The 23,639-nt window shown below is 46.1% G+C and overlaps 1 protein-coding gene across 6 annotated transcripts in view; it reads left to right on the forward strand.

Moving 5' to 3' along the window:
* The window catches only part of LOC137434509 (protein Jumonji), a 181,737-nt gene that overhangs the window by 103,697 nt on the left and 54,401 nt on the right, over nt 1–23,639 (forward strand). For all 6 annotated transcript variants that reach the window (XM_068127601.2, XM_068127604.2, XM_068127605.2 and 3 more), the window contains exons 6-7: nt 5,354–5,581; nt 6,183–6,418. In XM_068127601.2, coding sequence (XP_067983702.1) covers nt 5,354–5,581; nt 6,183–6,418 — 464 coding nt within the window. The remainder of the gene's footprint in view (nt 1–5,353; nt 5,582–6,182; nt 6,419–23,639) is intronic.

Raw genomic sequence — 23,639 nt, forward strand, 5'->3', positions numbered from 1 at the left:
TATCGTCGAACCTGTCATATATCACAATCGCCATGCCCTACCTTTACGTTTGTCATTCAGTGTGAAACACAAACAAACCGATTGTTAAAATGATTATCAAATAGCGAAAGCATCGGTGTTGCATCTCTTCCAACAATACGGTACTTAGAGGCCTTAGGCGTTATGCCTCACCTTCGGACTGCTTCGGACAAATTAAACCCAGGTTTCTTAATACAGTAGTGTATCGTTTCAGTAGTATCATTTTCGTAATAATAATATAGTAAATATAACCATAACACTTTAATCCCAATGTCGTGAATACAAAGTTGATTGATTGAAGCGGTGTGTGGTTCATGATCAATGATGAGCGTTGTTTCGGCACTAATATTAACAAGCATTCTGAGTATTGCGCTGCAATACATGTCCCCTACCGGCATTGGGTAGCACTGTCATAGAAGACAGTATTATGACTTACCGCACTCCAAATTGTAGTCTGGAAAACTGTTGGAGAAATTCCCAAAGTTCAAAGTGCCATAACTTTGTCAAAAATGATCGCAACGTCGTGAAGTTCGAACTTGATCTGTAACTTATCATGAGGAAGCCATGTACCAAGTTTGAAATCATTAGCATTAAGAGTTCAGGAAAAAAGTCCGGGAAGCTGTTCTTTGCGCGACGGACTGACAGAGCGACTGACGGAGCGACTGACGGAGCGACCGACGGAGCGACCGACGGACCGACCGACGGACCGACCGACGGACCGACCGACGGACCGACCGACGGACCGACCGACGGACCGACCGACCGACCGACCGACGGACCGACCGACGGACCGACCGAAGGACCGACGGACCGACCGGACCGACCGACCGACGGACCGACCGGACCGACCGACCGACGGACCGACCGACGGGCCGACCGACGGGCCGACCGACGGACCGACCGACCGACGGACCGACCGACCGACCGCAAACCTATAGTCCCCTACGGTGTACACCGGTAGGGGACTAATAACAGAGGAAGTAACGAATTCGCTTTTTTGATAGTAATATCATTTTCGAAATAATGATAACGTCACGTTAATATTATAGTAAATACAGTGCATGCAGAAAGTATTCAGACCCCTTCACTTTTTTCACATTTTGTTATGTTGCAGCCTAATGCTGAAATCGTTTAAATTCATTTTTTCCCTCATCAATCTACACTCAATACGCCATAATGACAAAGAGAAAACAGGATTTTAGAAAGTTTTGCAAATTTATTTAAAAAAAACAAACTGAAATATCCCATTGACATAAGTATTCAGACCCTTTGCTATGACACTTGAAATTTAGCTCAGGTGCCTCCCATTTCTCTTGGTCATCTTTGAGATGTTTCTACACCTTGATTGGAGTCCACCTGTGGTAAATTCAATTGATTGGACATGATTTGGAAAGGCACACACCTGTCAAAAAAGGTCTCACAGCTGACAATGCATATCAGAACAAAAACCAAGCCATGAGGTCGATGGAACTGCCTGCAGAGCTCAGACAGGATTGTGTTGAGGCACAGATCTGGGGAAGCCTACAAAAAAAAATTCTGCTGCATTGAAGGTTCCCAAGAGCACAGTGGCCTCCATAATTCTTAAATGGAAGAAGTTTGGAACAACCAGGACACTTCCTAGAGTTGGCCGCCTGACCAAACTGAGCAATCGGGGGAGAAGGGCCTTGGTAAGAGAGGTGACCTAGAACCCGATGGTCACTCTGGCTGAGCTCCAGAGTTCCTGTGTAGAGATGGGAGAAACTTCCAGAAGGACAACCATCACTGCAACACTCCACCGATCTGGGCTTTATGGCAGAGTGGCCAGGCGGAAGCCTCTCCTCAGTGAAAGACACATGAAAGATCAGATAATCTTGTTTCTCACAGTCTGAGGTCTATAGGTGTTTTTTTGCAAACTCCAATGGGGCTTTCATGTGTTTGCATGTTTGTTTGCATGTGTATATATAGTCACGTGAAAAAGTAAGTACACCCCATGTAAAGTTTTGACTTTTTCAACATATTTCAACATACAGCTATTTGATCTTCATTTCAACAATATTGATAGACAAAGGTGATATAACAAATATCATGAAACATTTACACTTTGTCGTCCATTGTATAATTTAAATAAACCTAAATGCAAATTTCGCATGTGGAAAAAGTAAGTACACCCTTTGCTATAATTGGTGGTATTGCCCCCTTTGGCAGAAACAACCTCAAGTAGGCGTTTCTTATAACTGTCTACCAGTCTCTGACATCGACTGGGAGAAATTTTTGCCCACTCCTCCATGCAGAATTATTTCAGCTGTGCGATGTTTGAGGGGTTTCTTGCATGCACAGCTCGTTTCAAATCCCCCCACAACATCTCGATGGGATTTAGATCCGGGCTTTGACTTGGCCATTCCAGAACCCTCCATTTCTTTCTTTTCAGCCATTCCTTGGTGGATTTACCTGTATGTTTCGGGTCATTGTCATGTTGCAAGGTCCACCTTCGGTTGAGCTTCAACTTTCCGACAGATGGCCTCACATTATCCTCAAGCACCTTCTGGTACAATGAAGAATTCATAGTGGATTATATGATGGTGAACTGCCCAGGCCCTGATGCAGCAAAGCTGCCCCAAACCATAATATTTCCACCACCATGCTTTACAGTTGGTATCAGGTTCTTGTGGTCAAATGCTGTCTTTGGTTTTTGCCAAACATGTCTTCTGGTACTGTGGCCAAATAGTTCTACCTTTGACTCATCTGTCCAGAGCACATTGTTCCAGAAGTGCTGGTCTTTGCCTAGGTGTTCATTGGCAAACTTTAGTCTTGCCCTGATGTTCTTTCTGGACAGCAAAGGTTTCCTCCTGGCACACCTCCCATGTAGATTAAATTTGTGCAGCCTCTTTCTAATGGTAGACTCGTGCACTTTGACATCAACAGTGGCAAGAGCTACCTGTAGGTCCCGTGATGACATTCTGGGGTTCTTAGAGACTTCTTTCAGCATCTTGCGGTCTGCTCTCGGGCTGAACTTGCTGGGGCGGCCTGGCCTGAAGAAGTTGGCAGTTGTTTGGAATCTTCTCCACTTGTAGATGATCTTCCAGACAGTCGAATGATTGATTTCAAATTGTTTGGAGATCTTTCTAAATCCCTTCCCAGACTCGTAGGCATCTATAACCTTCTTTCTGAAGGCCTCAGAGAGCTCTTTTGATCTCTGCATGAGTGATGCCGCACACTTCAACAACAAAGAGCAAACAAACTAAATGTCTGAGGTTTAAATAAGACAGGTTCCTCCAAGATCTTCTGTGACGATGTTCTCATCATTTGCACCTGAGCTGGTGCACCTGATTCTAATTTTAGGTATTTGAAGTAGTGATAAATGTAGGGGTGTACTTACTTTTTCCACCTGCGAAATTTGCATTTATGTTTATTTAAATTATACAATGGACTACAAAATGTAAATGTTTCATGATATTTGTTATATTATATCACCTTTATCTATCAATATTGTTGAAATGAAGATCATATAGCTGTATGTTGAAATATGTTGAAAAAGGCAAAACTTTACATGGGGTGTACTTACTTTTTCACGTGACTGTATATATAATATATATACCAGTCGAAGCTGACAAACGAATTTTCAGTCCCCATGTTAATGTTGCATGCAGAGAAACGATCCCATATAAAGGGAGGGGTGCTTTGCGCTTCCTTTTGATTGTCGGTCAGTCATCCTTCCTTCTTTCCAGCAACGAGTCCATTGACATTTTTGTTGCTAACCCCTGCTCTTGCAGGGAAAATGGCCTTAAAATACCTGTTGTTGTTGTTGTTGTTGTTGTTGTTGTTGTTGTTGTTGTTGTTGTTGTTGTCGTCGTGAGATAATTAGTAAATTAACTCAAAATATAATCTATCTATGTCTATCACATATCGTGAGATTCTTGTCATTAATGTCGATTTTAAATTTTAACCTCCATGTCATTCATTCACTCTTGCTTTGAAGAATGTGAAAGACATGGGGAGGGGAGGATAGAGAGTTGCGGTTTGGGTCAGAGGGGCAGTCCTTTTTGATCCTTCGTTCTTTTTAGTCCTTCTTCGTCTTTTTAAGACCCATTAAACACTTTGGGTCCCTTTAGAACCCTAAGACTCCTCAGACACCGAAGAGCTTTCAAGGCCCCTATGACCCCCCCCCCCCCCCTCCTGAACCTACCTCTCAGTCCCCTAATGCAGTCCTACTACGACCGCCCTCGATCGCGAGACGAGTGTCTATCCCACTTGGGGCTTTTCATTTTAAGCAGCATTTTTGTGCAAGGACAATCCCAATTTGCTCAAGGGGACATTTCTAGTCAACCAAGAAGGGTGGACCAGCAGCGTGCCACGGTTAGATTGTGCAGGCAGATTACCGACATTGTAATTACTAGGGCATTGCCCGTACTATATCTATATCTAAAATTATATCCCCCCCCTCTATTTACATGAAATGGTTTGGTCCAAAGCGAACGGCTTCCGGAGTTTGGTAAAGAAATCGCCATCGCGTGCACAAACGCGCAGGAAAGCGAATGAATCGCAAATTCGTTTTTATTAGTTTTAAAACATAGTTTAACGCCAACATAGTTTGCAAACGTGAAATAAATGAATACGCTCTCAAATGTGCCATCCGAGGCAGAGTGTGTCCGCCACGTTCGGCACACGCGATAGTTCGCTGCTCTCTGATTGGTTGAATCGTTTTTTGGACATAGCTCGGTAAGTAATTGTCCGATTAATATGAAACCTTGAAAAGGCACATCCTCGGGTCCCCAGCAATATACCTGGCAAGTTAAAAGTATATCGGACCCGTGGTTGTCGAGAAACAGCGGTCACAGACAAACAGACGTACAGACGTACAGACGTACAAACGTACAAACGTACAGAGATTACTGGAATTATAGATAGATATTGGGACTCACTTTCTTTTTCTTTTTCTCTGAAGCTTGGTTCTTAATCCTTAAACTGTTGCTTTCAGATACTTTTGAGACCCACAATTTCTGGGGAATGAGTCGAATGTCGATGGTACAACACCACAACACTAAAATTTGCATGCAACTCCAACTGTTATCATTCAAAACCAAGATGTTTAACCTTCGGTTGCAAGTGCTCGATTAAACTAGGCCATGTTTGCCTGAAGTTTGAAATTTTCATTTGGCCTCGTTGATATTAACTTACTCGTTTGCCTTTTGGGGTGCTTTCCTTGTTGACGTGAGACTACATTTGAATGTTTGCAAGAAGAATGAGTCATTAGCAAAGAGTTATCAATAGCAGAGCTTGCCAGGATAACTTTCAAGAAGTGCATCTGCAGCTCAAAGGTATAGTCCAGGGTGACATTGTTGATTGTTTTGCCTTTCAGGAACCCGTGCTCTACCGAACCACCTGGACCTCCTTGGGACCTGTCCGGATGAGAAAGCTGGTGAAGATGATGTGGATGATGAGGTGCAGGAAGATGCAGATGAAGAGGAAGAGGAGGATGATGATATTGTTGACCTTGAAGGAGTTTTGGCATTGCCGGTCTCTCCTGCTTCTTCATGCAAGTCCACTCCACGCAAGACCAAAATACCTCCTCGACCAAATGGCTGCTGTAAGTTTATACACCATTTCACCGGGATCTGGACACTATCATTTTGCTGAGGCTAGAGACGATATTTCTTCATCGCCACTTATTCTTTTTTTTTCTTTCTTTTTTTCACGAGTTTCTAAAATAATAATTGCTCCAAAATCTGGGTTTTGGGGGGGGGGTTGAGGGGGGGGGGGCGGTTCAACAGTCATCCAAGACCCCTTATGTAGCTTGTACATACTTGTATAGCACAGACAGGACACATATTGGTTGGCATCACTGTACCTTACATAAGGTGCAAGGACATTCTGAAAAAATGGAGAAACGTGTGTGGCATATGGGATTTTAACTTTGGTTTCCTGCATCATCAGGCAGTTGTCTGCTCGTAAGCAAAGCTGTTGATTTTTTTTGAATTTATCTTTATTAATCGAATAAGTATCCAAAAGTTATTCGGACCTTCATTCATGATGAGAAATGGACACTAAATTATGTCGGTGGGGGCAGGGGGGGGGGGGGGGGAGTTGAATTTGGAGCTGAAAGTGGTTGAGGGATATGTCACCTTCACGTTGTATCATTGGTTTTGTCACTTGTCAGTGAGGCACTCAAACTGTCATGATGTTCTTAGTGTGGGTCACGCCAACCAAGGTGTCCAAGTGTGTGGACCTTCCACCGCAGACAACTGTCAAGTCTGGAAGAGTCACCGAGGTGAATGCCTCCATGAGCTCCACAAGCGTCATTGGAAAGAAGGTTGTCATGGAGGAATTGCCTGACAGAAGCCATAGTACAACACTTGCAAATGAAGATACTGATGAGACAGGTTCAAATGCAAATGCTCTTTCAGCTCAAGAACTACCGACAGTGGTGAGTGGCTTTTGATACTATGGCCTGTTTTATTTTGGTCTGGTACATTTTGAATCACTTTTGAGTAACTGAAGATAAGGATTACGGAAGCTTTATCCTTGAGCTGTTATAACCATTGGATGGAACTATTGTGTTTGGACAATGTCATCATCAGCGATCATCATCATCATCATCATCATCATCATCGATCATCATCATCGATCATCATCATCGATCATCATCGATCGATCATCATTGATCATCATCGATCATCATCCATCATTGATCATCATCGATCATCATCCATCATCGATCGATCATCATCGAGCATTGATCATCATCGATCATCATCAATCGTTGAACATCGATCGTCATCGATCATCATCAATCGTTGAACATCGATCGTCATCGATCATCATCAATTGTTGAACATCGATCGTCATCGATCGTCATCGATCATCATCAATCGTTGAACATCGATCGTCATCGATCATCATCAATCGTTGAACATCGATCAATGGTCAATGATCATCACCATCGATCATTCTATCCAGACCTGCTAGACGCCTGCTAATTTTGGATTTAGGATTATTAAATTTTGTCTCGAAAATGGTAAATATTTTATTTTGTCATTTATTATTAATGATATTACCATTGATCTTAACATCTAATTTATCTTGAGCTAATTCCATGTTGACTGATCTGTAGCCATTTGTCATTCTGGAGAGCATGTGGTTCTTTTAAAAGTGGAAGATAATCCAAAGTGTGAACCCAGAGATGATCCTATCCGCACGGACAAACAATGCTGCTGTAATATGCCCGTTTCTGTAGTTGGGAGACTTGGAGGGTGCAGGGAAAAGTTGGTTGGAAAATGAAAACGTAGCTATCTTGGGAAGCAGAAAGATTGTTTATTTAAACTAGTAAGAGGAATAACTAGGTCGAAGATCATGCCTTTGTGAACAGAAGCTTTACAAAGTAGTTGAAAAAGAAAATGCCAATGCGAACCACTTGATGCTTGCAGTAACAGAGAAAATGTGCCTGTGAGATGTGGAGAGGAGTCTGTTTGTCATTGTTTAAATACTTGGCAAGATAATCTGGGTGCCAGATTGTCCAAAGCATGATTTATCTTCATAAATAGCCCGAACTTTAGCTTGAGGTTTGGAGCCCACAACCATTGTTATGGTAGAAATATCAATCGGGTACAGTGTTGTAAGCATGGCCATTGCACCGAGCGGCTGGACTGCACAATTACTGGGGTTGTATATGATGTGCTGAACAAAGTTGATCCTGTTTGTTTAAAGTAACTTGTAACTATGCAGGATAATTATTATGCGAATGAACCTGTGGATTATAAGACCGATCTATCTTGTTTGTCATGTTGTAAATAAGTTTTTGCGCCACTGACTTGTCCCCTTGGAAAAACGACCCGTTTTTTGGCAAGCTCATTACTTTACATTCTTGCTGGTGTACCTTGCTGAGAAATCTGGAATATTTTCAGGAGTGGAGGTCTCACACTTTGCATACTGTATGTGGTCATGTATTTCAAGTGTGAGATGACCCCCATTGTAATTGTTTTGCCTTTATTTAGTTATTTAATGTGCATCTCTGTTATACTCAGCTCATCTCTTCTCTCGTCTTATCATGTTTCTCTCACTACATCTTAAAATGACTTTTGGGGGAGGAGGGGATTGGAATTTTGGTCGCAGAGTACAAAGGACATGGAAGACTAGTATATGAAGGATATCCATTAAAATTCTGTCACCTCACCTGCATATTGTACATGGTACCATTGAAAACTTTTCATGTCACATTATTCAAAATAGTCTCCACTCTCCTAGATGCACTTCATTTGTGGACAACCAACGTATTGATCCCAGCACAGAAGCCAATTCCTTCCGAAGTGTCCTTAACACAGAAGATGTGTATATATATATATATATATAAATATATATATATATATATATTGTTACGGACGCCGTTTAGATGTTATTTACCGAGCGGTGGTATTGCCGCGACCGAACAGTTATTCCCCGACTAGACCCCGATTCCACCCAGACGTTGACCAAATCGCGCTATGCCAAATCAATGATAGAAAGGACACGACGACTGGGAAAGAGGAAACGACGCAAGGGGTACAGTTCTCAAGACCTCCGGAGGAGGGTATAATTATAGTGGTGGAGAAAAGGGGGTAGATTACACGGCAGAGTGAGGTAAAAGACACAGAAGAGATGGGCACTTAATTACCGTCTTATCTTATCCCAGACAGACCACAGACAAACGGAACAAGGCTGACTTACACAGGGATTGATGGCAGGAAGGGACAGGTAGTCGATAGCACAAGGTGCACCTTGGCTCGGGCACAGGATAAAGCACGGTCCAGTCCAGAAGATGCGGGGAGGCCTCACAGCGCTCGGAGGGTACGTCTTGCTTGCTCCAAGCTCAGCGCGCATCTGACGTCACCTCCCTCTTCCTGCGCATGCTCAGCGGGGAGTGACACGCCCTCGGCTGGTTGGCTCCGCCCCACTGGGGCCGGTCCGCCGCTTCCATTGGGTGCGGGGGTTACCGGGCTCCGCCCTTGACGAGGAGCTGACAGGGAGCCCCTATTTGGTAACCCCGTCGAGCACATGTTCGATGGCGGCTCGTTGGGGAGGCCTGGTGCCCTCCCAACACCCCCTACCAACCAAGCCGGAGTGAGGACGCGCACTCCCCGCGCCCGCCGCCGCCGCTGCCGTTGCTGTTGTTGTTGCTGAACCGTGAGGAAGAGCTGCGGGGAGGTATAGGGAGGTCCTAAACTTCCTAACGGTGCCATACAATCACATTCTGGTGCAACGAAGGGTCAGAATTAATGGAAACGAGTCCTTAACTGACATAGACTAAGAATAACTAGCAAGATGTCCTATAGTTGTCTTACATGAGATGCGGTGAACCTGGGCACGACATTTAATGGAGGAAATAGGGGGAGGTCGGGTCTACAGAGTGTTGTTTACAGAAAATGGGACTAGGGACTAGGGAATGGGGGATTGGGGATAGTTGGGAAGTATTGAGGAAATAGGGGAATATTTACAAGCGGATATGGATGGATGCAAATCCCATATCCGCAACATTGCACCCTTCTCTACCTCGGGGTGTCCCGACCCGATAAATTTTTACCTACTTTCGTGTGGCACTCAGATGTAGTTCCCTCTACTATTAACTCAACCCTGAGTGCGACAGTTTTACAGATGTTCACAAATGAGTAAATATGTCCCCCTGCGACGTTGCACCCTTCTCCTAACAGAAACACACCCACAGGATAACCGAATCGTGGAAAGCATCCTCAAACTAAACATACAGCCGGTAGGGAGCATCATTTATACAAGACTGATATTTACACTACGATCCAGGACCTGTTCTTTGAGGAACACATGCAGATGTTATGCATAGGGAGAGCACGCATGCCAGCATCGATACACCAACCCACGAGTGCCCTGTGGCCCTACGGCCTTTAATAATGTGCAGAGCACCCCGTCCAAGCACCATCCCATTACGCACAGTCAGCACCATCCGGTGCACCAATAAAGTGTTCATAAAAATGCACAATTAAGTGTCCATGGTCACCGGTGGTGTCGCAGCTGGCCGATGTTCTGCCGCTGGTCTTGCCTTCATGGAGTGCACTTGGCCTTCTGGCTTCTTTAGAAATAAAGAAAGGCGCCAACCGCGTCCATTTTTGAATTGTGGCCGTCAGGGGGGCCAACTAAAAGTGGTTCACCTGTATGGCATAGGTGCCACGTTGACCCAGAGGTCCATCAACGGGTGGTGCTTGCCCGCAAAAGAACTGCGGTCCATGGTGGGCGGCCACAAAAATTGCGGTCCATATGTTGTATCGATCCAGGCAGCAAGCAGCGGAAGTACAGGCCCAAAACTGCGGAGCCAGCACCTCTCTCTCCTCTCTCTCTGCCCCAAAGCCAGATCCTCGGAGGTGGGAGACAAAAGAAGACAAGTGAGTAAGGTGGTAAGGGTGCAAAAGTGCACGCAATTCAAGGTAATGCACACTGGGGGCACATGGGAACCAGGTGAGACAGGTACGTTCCTACCGTACGCCCCCCCCCCCCCCACCAGGTAACCTACATTGCCCCTCCCTTACCCCTTACTGTATCCACAAAACACAACACTACCCATAAACATCTACTTTACACATCAACAAACGTCCCTACTGTCTTCCCCGTTCCTCCCATAAACCAAATTCGTCTTCTCTCCCTCCTAACCAATCAAATTTGCCATTTCCAACTCTCATCAAAATCTGCCATCTCCAACTCAACATCAAAATCTGCCATCATCATCATCACCAATTCATCATCAGTCCCTCCTAAGGAGGGAGAGATGGAATCATCCCAATGTCTTATCCACGTCGTGATGCGTCTCACAAATCCAAACAGCAATTCTCATTTCCTGCAACACAAAACAAAGAAAACACAGGTGTGGAGTCATCAGCATCACCTCAGGTAAGTGGCTGCGTATGGTGCGACAGGTTCATCAATCCTAACTATTTCCTAAATGACTTTAACAACTTTACATTACCCGGGGTCTTTCTCCTGCCAAACCATTGGCCCTCATTACTCTATGTGGTTCGAAGAACCAAAATCCCATTGACCATCTGTGGTGCACACCATCAAGTTGGGTCTCACTCCCCGATTCAACACTCGGTGCCCCCGCACAATTTCGGTGGCTGGGTCGTGTGACGCTCCCAGCTGGTCCGCCCACCTGCACACCTCCACCACTGTTGTTGCCTACCGAGCTCACCTGCTCCTCACCCTAACCTAACTAACTGGGGAAGGCCCTCTCGCACTCTCACCCCCTCACCCCTTCAGTGCCCTCTCTGGCACGGGCTGCCCGATCCACACCCGGGATCCTCAGGCACCCACTGACACTAACGGCTCCCAGAGCCCACCTGCGGCCTCACCTGGCCGACATCTAACAGTGGCGGAGTGCCCAACCATTCACACTCATACTAACACGCCACACGACCAGCCAATTTCACCACACCAATGCACCCATCCACAATACCATTCTGCAACCGCACCACAAATGCCAATATCCAACCACAATTTACCTATACCTTCTAACTATTCTTTAAACTACCCTCCCCGGGTACTCGTGAAAAGGGGCCCACTCTTCCCCCATCCACACCTTCGCACCATGCACACCACTCCGTACCACTTACTCTAACTCTCTCCACACCACTCATTCTCTGCTCCATATATTCCACACACCTGCACTTGCACACCTGTGCTCTCATACTTGGTGCCGCCTGCACCCTTCTCCCCCCAAGCGGATTCGCGCTGATCCACAACACTCACTACTCATACACTGCTCCACACACCTGTCCAGTTCTCACACAGCATCATCTCATCTAACTACTCCCCTCTGAAACTTGCGCTTCTCCGTCTTCCCTTACACTCAGCGCTCCCACGTCATTATCAAACACACTAAACTACCTGCGTCCCCACTACAGGTGTCATTGTCACTACCTAATCTTAACTTCACCTAAGGTCATCTTCGCTAGATCCCTACACACAATATCCTAACCCACCCGGGCTAGTTTTCACTGCCATACACCCCATAATCTATAGCATTTGCCCCCAGTTTGTGAGGGATGACCGAGTTGCCATCCCACCACATCGGGCATCTCCCACTACCAATTTTGCACATCAAATTTCAACAAATCAAAAATTTGCCAATCACTACCCATCATCTGCCAATCATTACTGCCAATCAAATTTTGCCTTTTTCTAATTTCGGGGCCAAAACACTATCCTCGTCATTACAGTCTACTTACTAATGCCTCTCGGTGCGCCAATTCACTTCTAAAGCTCGGCTTCGTACAGCCAAGCCATGAATGCGGGTTGTTTGGTACCGGCGGCTGGATGCGTCCGGCACTCGGTGCAGGGACGGGGGCTTACCCGTGCCGAGATCCCACGCACCACCTCGGCGCGGAGCCATCCCATGGCCCGATCTCGACCTGCCGGAATGCCTCAACAAAAAGTGGTCGCCATGACGACCCTTCCTATCGGGCTGCCCGCTCCGCCTAGTGGAGCACGGACGCGGCCGTTCAAAGCGAGGCCCAGCGTGGATCGCGTACGGCGGTCCTTTCGAACCCGCCGTGGCTCGGATCCCCGCTGGTTCTCGCGGCACGCGAAGCCCGGCACGCACCGAGGGCCCGACTCGGCTATAAGTCGCTCTAACCGCTAACCCGGTTACCGTCGATGCCTCACCTGCATGCTTACACGCATACGCTACCCCTTTCTTGCTCATACATCCAGCCGTTTCCCTGCTCTTGGTCATTGCACCTTCTCTTACACACCCAGGTACACTCATTCCACTCACAGACTTGGTCACACACCTGACCACCGAACACCTTGGCACACATTCGTCGCTCGCACACCTCACCAACACACCTCTTCGCGCCCCCTCCTCGGTCACCTCCTCTGTGACGATCACAGGTGTGCTCTCACTCGCACACCCAACCACGTGCCTCACTACCAATTCCAGCGTGCATTCCCACACACGCTCTACCATTCCAGGTGTGCTTCCTTTCTCACCTGTCACAACCAACTCACGCTCCGTGTCACTCTTACTACTCTCACCTCCACTCTTGACAGCGCACTCACCCTTACTCTCGACAGCGCACTCTTTCCTCATGCACCCCAGAGTCGGACTTTCTCGCACACCTCCTTTTTCGCACACCAGACCTGTCGCACACTTCACCAACGGCCTCTCACGAACACCCGGGTCCATCTCGACCCCCAAGCTTATTAAATCACCTGGCGCATCATACGCACGACCATATTGGTCACCACTTACACCGGGTCCTCTTTCTCTTCGCTTCTCCTCCATCACCTGCGAATCCCTCATCCGGTTAATGAGCACATCATCACGATCCGAACACAGACTTTGGACCAATTCTTTCACTTCCTCTTTGATCTCTTTCTTATCCCCTCTCCGTCGCTTCTTAATTTCGCTTACCCCTTCTTCCACTTCTTCTAATTTCTGCTTCACCTCTTTTATTTCCCGGTGCGTCTCCTCAAGCTCGTCCTCTAAGGCCACCTTGACCGTTTCTATGTGCGTCCTCACCTGCCGGTCCTTCGTCTCCATTACCTCTACCACCTTGTTCATTTTCCTCGTCAGGTCCTCATGTACCGTCTGACACTCTTTTTTAATTACCCCTACGTCCTTTTTCATCTCCTTCTGTGTCGATTTTAAACCCTCTATTACCGCTGTGTTCTTCTTTACCTGGTCCCCCAACTCCTTTTGTCCCACTGTCAGTTGTTCTACTCCCAGCGTCAACTCCTCTATACCACCTTGCAATTTTACAGTCCCCTTTCTCACCTCCTTCTCCATGCGCTCCTCACAGTGCCTCACCTCCTCGCGCACTCCTCCGACCTCACACACCTCTTCTGATCTCCTCTCCCATCACTTGCATCTCCTGCCCAGATGTCACCCTCATTTGCTCCATTTCCTCCCTGTGAGCATCCAATTTAGTTTCTACCCCCATTCTGACCCCCTCTATCTGCTGCCCCATTTTTTAAACTTCCCTTTCCGCTTGGTTCCTCATGTCCCTCAATTTGCCTTCCATACTGTTTTCTAACCCCTCTAACCCCTTTTTGATCCCTTCCATTTGATTCTCTTGAGCGGCCATTCTGTTTTCTACCCCCGTTAACCCCTCCTGTATTTCCCCTAATCTATTGTCTAATCCCTCAAATTTGTTGTCTAGTCCCTCAAATTTGTTTCCTAATCCCTCTATTCTACTCCCTAACCCTCCGATCTGGGCCCCCATGTCCTCCCTCAATTTCTCGCTATTGGACCCCATGTCCTCCCTCAATTTCTCGCTCTGAGCCTCTATACTGTTTTTCAAACCTCCAATTTGGTCTCCCATTTGTCCCATAAGGGCCCTCATTTGCAGGAAAAAAAGGTTCGAATCCACCAGCGGCGCTGCTACGGTCGCGGTCGCCGTAGCCATGTGCGAGGCGCCATTTTGCGCGCCCGTAACCTCGTGCGCGAGGACGCCATTTTGCGAACCTGCCGCCCTCACTGCTTCGCTCTCCTCATGTCCCTCAATTTGGTCCTGGATCGACCCTGCCTCACTCTCCTCTACCGGAACCCAGCCGTCTTAATCTCCCATAGCGCGACTTTCAAAATTCGGGTTTTTTGTAAAACAAAATCAAATTTCGGTGACTTATAATTTTGAGCGCGTTAAGCGCGCTTCGGGTCCGTATCTCACTCCCGACACCAATTGTTACGGACGCGGTTTAGATGTTATTTACCGAGCGGTGGTATTGCCGCGACCGAACAGTTATTCCCCGACTAGACCCCGATTCCACCCAGACGTTGACCAAATCGCGCTATGCCAAATCAATGATAGAAAGGACACGACGACTGGGAAAGAGGAAACGACGCAAGGGGTACAGTTCTCAAGACCTCCGGAGGAGGGTATAATTACAGTGGTGGAGAAAAGGGGGTAGATTACACGGCAGAGTGAGGTAAAAGACACAGAAGAGATGGGCACTTAATTACCGTCTTATCTTATCCCAGACAGACCACAGACAAACGGAACAAGGCTGACTTACACAGGGATTGATGGCAGGAAGGGACAGGTAGTCGATAGCACAAGGTGCACCTTGGCTCGGGGACAGGATAAAGCACGGTCCAGTCCAGAAGATGCGGGGAGGCCTCACAGCGCTCGGAGGGTACGTCTTGCTTGCTCCAAGCTCAGCGCGCATCTGACGTCACCTCCCTCTTCCTGCGCATGCTCAGCGGGGAGTGACACGCCCTCGGCTGGTTGGCTCCGCCCCACTGGGGCCGGTCCGCCGCTTCCATTGGGTGCGGGGGTTACCGGGCTCCGCCCTTGACGAGGAGCTGACAGGGAGCCCCTATTTGGTAACCCCGTCGAGCACATGTTCGATGGCGGCTCGTTGGGGAGGCCTGGTGCCCTCCCAACACCCCCTACCAACCAAGCCGGAGTGAGGACGCACACTGCCCGCCGCTGCCGTTGCTGTTGTTGTTGTTGTTGTTGTTGTTGCTGAACCGTGAGGAAGAGCTGCGGGGAGGTATAGGGAGGTCCTAAACTTCCTAACGGTGCCATACAATCACATTCTGGTGCAACGAAGGGTCAGAATTAATGGAAACGAGTCCTTAACTGACATCGACTAAGAATAACTAGCAAGATGTCCTATAGTTGTCTTACATGAGATGCGGTGAACCTGGGCACGACATTTAATGGGGGAAATAGGGGGAGGTCGGGTCTACAGAGTGTTGTTTACAGAAAATGGGACTAGGGAATGGGGGATTGGGGATAGTTGGGAAGTATTGAGGAAATAGGGGAATATTTACAAGCGGATATGGATGGATGCAAATCCCATATCCGCAAATATATATATATATATATATATATATATATATATATATATATATATTGTTACATTGTTACGGAACCCAACGTCGGCCTCTGTTCCCCTTAGAGGGGGGATTAATACCCTCTTCTATAACTGACCGACGTGGTCCCTGACGCTGCCCAGCGACCTCCGGAAAGGCCGGTGCACAGCCCCGTTCGTACCGCGGACAGATGTTAATTGCCGAGCGGTTTTAGCAACCGCGGCACGAACTATTAACAAATACTAGACCCGATCCTTGAACGTTGGCCAAATCGTGCCACAGGTTTTCAATGGGGAAAAGACAAAGACGACGGATGTGAAGAAGAGGAAGACGAAGGCAAAAGGTTGGAAATACGACTATTATTTATTACTACTATTTACACAATGAAAGAAACCAAGGAAGAAGGAAGGATAATAAAATAATGCAGAAAGAGGGACGGACCAGAAGGACACAGTGAAACTCTAGCTTACCTATTAACAGTCTTACTTAAACCCCAGGACAACACAGAAGACGGATGAACAATCAGACTTACACGGGGGATGATGGCAGGACCGAATGGCGGGAAGGGTCCGGGTGGTTGGGATGATCGCGGCTCGAGTTGGGCAGCCGCCGGCTCTCCTCAACCGTCTCTCGTACGGCGATTCCTTTGAAGCTGCAACTGCCGTCACCGCTCAAAGCTGCCGTGGTCAAAACTGCGGTGGTTCCCAAGCTCCGTTGGTTCAAGCTGCTGTGGTGTGCTGCATCTGACGTGGGGGCCTTGCGTGACGGGTTCTTTCTCTCTCTCAAAGGCTTGCTGTCTCTCTGCCGTTTCTCTGACGCAACTCTCAGGACCCCTGCCGTTTCTCTGACGCAACTCTCAGGACTCTTCCCAAAGGCTTCCGCGCGCGCGTATTTAACGCCTCGGGCGATCAAGCCGCCGGCCTCCAGGACAAGCCCATCGGTGAGCTCGCCTCGGCCCTGATTGGTCGCGAGGGCTCACCGATCCCGCCCTTAGAGGAGGCGTTGGCAAGGCCACGCCTTGTTCCCAGCGCTGGGCCGACTCCTCCCACCTTTTGCTCCGAGATGACCTCGTGGCTAATGGAGTCTTGCAGCGAAAAACCACAACCCCACAGCAGCAGCAGAATGCAGCAAAACCACCCAATGCAGTTGGCAATTGACGAAAGGGGAATGTGAAGGGAATCTACCTTGTTTGAATTTGGTGCAATGGAGTGTTAATTAATGGAAGACACAGCCTTAATCTAATACACATAATAAGGAGATAACTACTGAACAAGGAGGAAATCTATGATTTGCTACGTGATTGTTTATGGAATAACTACGGGCACGACCTTTGACCTTTATACAACAAATGCAGGAAGGAGGGTGATGTTTCCATATACACAAAAACACAATTCTCAAATCCATAACTATATATATATATATATATATATATATATATATATATATGTATATATATATATATATATATATATATATATATATATATATATATATATATATATATATATATATATATATATAGACACACACACACACACACACACACACACACACACACACACACACACACACACACACACACACACACACACACACACACACACACACACACTACCGGTCAAAAGTTTTAGAACACAATTTTTCCATTTTTTATTGAAATTTACGGTTTAATGTCTCAATGTACTCTGAAATTAAGCATAGAATAAATAAACAATTGGAGATAAAAAAAGAAATCATGGAATCATTTGTTTAATAAAATTTAATTTAAATTTTTGACTCAGCAAAGTGGCCACCTTTTGCAGATATAACCGTCGAACACACTCATGGCATTCTTTCTACAATGGAAATCAAATATTGTTAGGGAAGTTCTTCCCAACACTGTTGCAGAAATTCCCACAAATGTGTTGCACTTGTCGGTTGCTTTGCTTTCACCCTTCTGTCCAGTTCATCCCAAAGCAGAAACAAGCTCGATGGGGTTTAAGTCTGGAGACTGTGCTGGCCATTCCATGATTTGAAGCCTACCGTCTTGTTCTTTTCCTCGAAGGTAGTTTTGACATAGCCTGGAGGTGTGTTTAGGGTCATTATCTTGCTGTGGGATGAAACCCCTGACCAGCTAGGCGTATACCAGAGGGTATTTGCATGGCGCTGCAAAATGCTGTGGTAGCCCTTTTGGTTCAGGGTGCTAGTTACTCTTTGTTAGTCGCCGACTCTGGATCCAGCAAAAGAGCCCCAGACCATCACGCTTCCTCCATGTTTGACAGTTGGTGTCACACACTGAGGAACCATCCTTTTGCCTACTCGACGGCGTACAAAAACCCTTCGTGATGAACCAAAGATTTCAAATTTTGATTCATCGGTCCATTTGACCTTCTTCCAGTCTTCAGTAGTCCACTGGCGGTGCTTCACGGCCCAGGCAAGCCTCTTTTTCTTATTTTGCCATCTTAGCAATGGCTTTCTTACTGCCACTCGACGTGTCAAACCTGCAGCTCGAAGTCTTCTCTTCACAGTTGAAACTGAGAATTGCTTACTTCGACCAGTGTTAAGCTGTGCCTGAAGCTGTTGTCCTGTGAGCCGCCTATCACGCAAGCTGTTGACTCTCAGAAACTTGTCTTCTGATTCTGTTGTGGCTATGGGTCTGCCAGACCTCTTCCTGTCAGAGTTTCCTCCAGTTTCCAAGTGCCTTTTGATGGTGTAGGAAACTCTACTCACTGACACCTTGACATTCTTTGCAATGTCTCCAAAGGAAAGACCTACACTTTTAAGGGTTATAATGGTCTGTCTGCCTTCCTTTGTTAATTGCCTTTTTCTCGCCATTATGATAGCAATATACTACTTCCTGCAGTGTAATATTGTCCAAATAATGCTTCAGAGGGTGTAATAACAGTCTGTTCCAATACGGCTTTTATACAGACAGGGGGTTTGTAATCAAGTAATCAGCAGAGGTTGGGACACCTGTGGGAATTGTTTGCATCAAATTTCAAGGCGTAATTTACTTACATTGCTGCAGAACAGCTGTAAGTTGTTAACCCATTACTTGTTCCCTGAAGAAGGCCTTTTTGTTACAATATAACTGTGCAATTTACATTATTTTCCTGTTTTTGCTAACCTAGACTTTTATTTTTTAACCTCGAGCAGTTTTCTGCTTATCTTTGTACCATTTCAGGTTATTCACTGGACTTGAATTGCTTAAATTTCAATAAAAACTGGTAAAATTGAGGCGTTCTAAAACTTTTGACCGGTAGTGTACATATACGTGCATGTCAAAAGATTTGCAGCTCAGGATTCATCTTGAAATGGATAGCATACTGAGCAGTAAAATAATTAAAAATTCCTTCTTAATAGTCTGACGTTTCAAGAACAAACTAGTTCTCTTCCTCAGAGGCGTCGAGTGTGGTGTTAACCGTTAAGTTCCGTTGGGGACAGTTCACGTCATGGATTGGTCCAAGTCCTTGCCAATCACAGGGATTCCATGCATTCAAATGACTGCCCTGTTTGACGTTGTAATTGATTGTGTAGTGCTATGTATGTGGGATATAATATAACAAATATCATGAAACATTTACATTTTGTAGTCCATTGTATAATTTAAATAAACATAAATGCAAATTTCGCATGTGGAAAAAGTAAGTACACCCTTGGCTCAAAGAGGTGGTATTGCCCCCTTTGGCAGAAACAACCTCAAGTAGGCGTTTCTTATAACTGTCTGCCAGTCTCTGACATCGACTGGGAGAAATTTTTGCCCACTCCATGCAGAATTCTTTCAGCTGTGCGATGTTTGAGGGGTTTCTTGCATGCACAGCTCGTTTCGAATCCCCCCACAATATCTCGATGGGATTTATATCCGGGCTTTGACTTGGCCATTCCAGAACCCTCCATTTCTTTCTTTTCAGCCATTCCTTGGTGGATTTACTGGTATGTTTAGGGTCATTGTCATGTTGCAAGATCCACCTTCGGTTGAGCTTCAACTTTCCGATAGATGGCCTCACATTATCCTCAAGCACCCTTTGGTACAATGAAGAATTCATAGTGGATTCTATGATTGTGAGCTGCCCAGGCCCTGATGCAGCAAAGCTGCCCCAAACCATAATGTTTCCACCACCATGCTTTGCAGTTGGTATCAGGTTCTTGTGGTCAAATGCTGTCTTTGGTTTTCGCCAAACATGTCTTCTGGTACTGTGGCCAAATAGCTCTAACTTTGACTCATCTGTCCAGAGCACATTGTTCCAGAAGTGCTGGTCTTTGCCAAGGTGTTCATTAGCAAACTTTAGTCTTGCCCTGATGTTCTTTCTGGACAGCAAAGGTTTCCTCCTGGCACACCTCCCATGTAGATCAAATTTGTGCAGCCTCTTTCTAATGGTAGACTCGTGCACTTTGACATCAACAGTGGCAAGAGCTCCCTGTAGGTCCCGTGACGACATTCTGGGGTTCTTGGAGACTTCTTTCAGCATCTTGCGGTCTGCTCTCGGGCTTATCTTGCTGGGGCGGCCTGGCCTGAACAAGTTGGCAGTTGTTTGGAAACTTCTCCACTTGTAAATGATCTTCCAGACAGTCGAATGATTGATTTCAAATTGTTTGGAGATCTTTTTAAATCCCTTCTCAGACTCGTAGGTATCTATAACCTTCTTTCTGAAGGCCTCAGAGAGCTCTTTTGATCTAGGCATGGTGATGCCGCACACTTCAATAACAAAGAGCAAACCAAACTAAATGTCTGAGGTTTAAATAAGACAGGTTCCTCCAAGATCCTCTAACGATGTTCTAATCATTTGCACCTGAGCTGGTGCACCTGATTCTAATTTTAGGTATTTGAAGTAGTGATAAATGTAGGGTAGGGTGCACACGGTGCCCCTTTAAAAATATATATTTATAGAATCAATCTGTCCCTGGTCTCATTGTATTCCTATCCCAAAATAAGAAAGCCAGGCAAACTTTCAAGAAGATTGGAAACTATTTATGTGTCCCACCACTGCTTTGAATATTCACTGGCAAAAACAAATAAACGGCAATAAACGCTTACAGAAATAGGTGGTATACATACAAAGGACACATGTAGGGATTTATTTTGTTAGCAAACATCGACAGAAAATATTAATGCATGACAGACATAGTTCAGATATTGATATAAAGTACATTTTATATTCCTTCACAAGTTCACACATGTATTCAACAATGTATTAATTGAACATAATGGCCAATTTGGCTAACATACACAAAACAGAAAGGCAACAAACTCATGAATCAGCTGCTTATGACTTTTGGTCCAACAATGTCTTTATTGTCCCTGACTTTTATCATCTGGTTCAGTTGTCCTTTTTCTCAGATTGGGCCTCATCTTTCTGTTCTCTTCAACAACTTGGAGAACATTCTGATAGTGCTCTTCACCGCGAGCAGCTGCCAAGAAGTCGGAGCTCAGCTTCACGCCTCGTTCTGCTGAATCATTCACTACATTGATTGCTCCAACATTGATCAAGGCATTCTTGTAGAATTCTGATTCAGGCCACTCAGAAACATCCAGGGACAGGAACCCTGCTTCCAGCTTCAGAACATGGAAGAAAAACCATGAATCTTCGGTGACAAAGTCAGCAAGTTTTGAGCCGAGATTGACTTCTGTTGGGAACCTTGGTTTGCCGAAGCCTGTTCCGAAACGATTCTCAGGAAGCTGGTGCGGTGTCAGGTCTTTTTTGGAGCAGTTGGTCTGTAAGTAGGCGACACTCATGAGCTGGGGTGTTACTGCTGAATAGTGCCAGTGGTATTAGCTCTCCGATAAGGTACCACAGGTGTCGACTGAACGCCTTCAGTGCGCTACTGGCCACTATGGTGTTGAGTTCCTGATACCGTAGCAGCTTCTTGTACAGGAGGAGGTTATTCCAGGGCGCATCTACACTGATGGAGCATTGCATCCACCAAGTGGAATAGACGAGTGTTGCAAAGGTGACGAATTCTGTGAGCTTCTTTCCCTGGTGCTTGGCTGTTATTGTTCCAGATGGGAGATCCTGGATTTGTGTCTCAAACAGGCAGATTTTCAAACAGTAGATCAATTTCGCCATCCACCTAGCTTCGTGTAAGGCACCAGGACGCTGAAATGTTGTAGTAGGGGTGTCAGGATCGAGATAGACTGCACACAGCTGTAGAAATGATTTGTAGTCGTCCCGTTTCTGGTCAACTTGTGATGTCACGAGTTGCAAGGTTTCTGCACGCCATTCATCAATTAGATCTTTACCTTCCTCGGGAAATGACGCTAACTGTATTAGGTGCAGTGGCTGATCGCTCTCATGGGGAACCAGGTTCCAATTTTTCCTGAGACGAGTGAACAGCATGACATCTGTAGACTTGGATGTCTCGATCTTGAGATCCTCAAACACGTGCGTCGTGCCTAAGAATGACTTCTCCTACGTGATGCCGACAACCAGACCACAAAAGTGGACGTTCTAGGGTTTCCTGTATCTGAATGCATGCTGCGGACACATGCTGCGGTCGTATCAAACACCATGTTGCAAATGGAGTCTGTGCAGTTCCAACTGCACAGCAAATCAAATGTGAGCTTTGAAATGATTTCTCCAGATTTTGTATCAGTTCCAGGTTTGTAAGCAGGCACACCAAGAACCTTGATGTCTGTCACATCTCCAACCGCCACAGTCAGCCGCTCCTCATTTTCATATTTATTTGTGAGCGAGGGAAGCAGCTTGCCATCCCAGTGAAGAGAAGCAAACTGTGGAACATCCCACTTCTCCTGGTAACTTTCAGCTATTTGCTTTCCGATTTCTCGTCTGGATTTATCAGCCACAGCATACGATGTATATACTTTGGACACATCCCCTCCAGCTTCCTGGACGAATGCCTCGGTGAAAGCAGCCTGTTGTGATGGAGTCATCTTCATTCTGGTAGCAAGTGCAACCATTTTGGGGGATTTCATGATGTTATGAGGTATGAAAGCCTCTGTCCCAGAATGTACCACTCGTCTGTGCTTTCTTCTCGGATGTGTATCCATAGAGGTTCCTGGCAAGAGATCCACTCCATCCTCGGTGTCACCAGGATCAGCATCAGAACTGCTCTCAAATGTTGCTGTAGCAGTTAACTCCGCCATCTCAGCTTCTGCCTTTTCTTGCCTTCATCTGTCCAGAAGCTTGCGTTGTTCTGATCTCTGTTTCTGTTTCGCGAGGGAAGCGTCAAAACCTCCAAAGCTAGCAATACGATCTGTCTTCATGGACTGCAGGAATTTGATGTCCTCAGGAGTTTTCATTTTCTCTTCAGCATCAAGCGGCCAGAGTGGGAATGTTTTGGAAAGATCCTGCTCATGTTCATGGACTTTGCTCAAAACAGTTGGCATGTCACGGCGACTTTTGGGGATTTGTCTTAGTTTGGAGTTCTCATCGTGCAGCTTCAAGATCTTTTCACATGCTTTACGATCACATATCAAAGGAACGTTTGCTTTCTCATAAAAAGGCTGAATCTTTGCAAGCACCAGCTTGGAACAATCCCACTTGGTTTTGTTGGTAGAATATCCATCCTGTATATGGAATATCAGACACCGAAGGACCTGTAGTGCTGTAGGCAAGCGAGATCCAATTATTTCTGAATCGACGTCCGTGATCGATTGACCTAGTGCAAATATCTCAGAAGAGTTTCTTGTTTTCATTCTACTAGATCCTGCTGCAGTTGCTGGCGAGCCTGGCGTAGATTCATGCTGGAGTTCATCAGTTGAGCAGATATCAAGAACACCAGCATCTTGTGATGATTTATCCTCCTCCATAATATTTCCTCTCTGCTAGTAATTCTGGCAGCGCACACAAACGTATCACAAATGTGTGTCAATATCGACAACTGGGTAATAGCATCT

Source organism: Myxine glutinosa, chromosome 10 (assembly GCF_964187855.1).
Source record: "Myxine glutinosa chromosome 10, kmMyxGlut1.1, whole genome shotgun sequence".
Classification (NCBI taxonomy): domain Eukaryota; kingdom Metazoa; phylum Chordata; class Myxini; order Myxiniformes; family Myxinidae; genus Myxine; species Myxine glutinosa.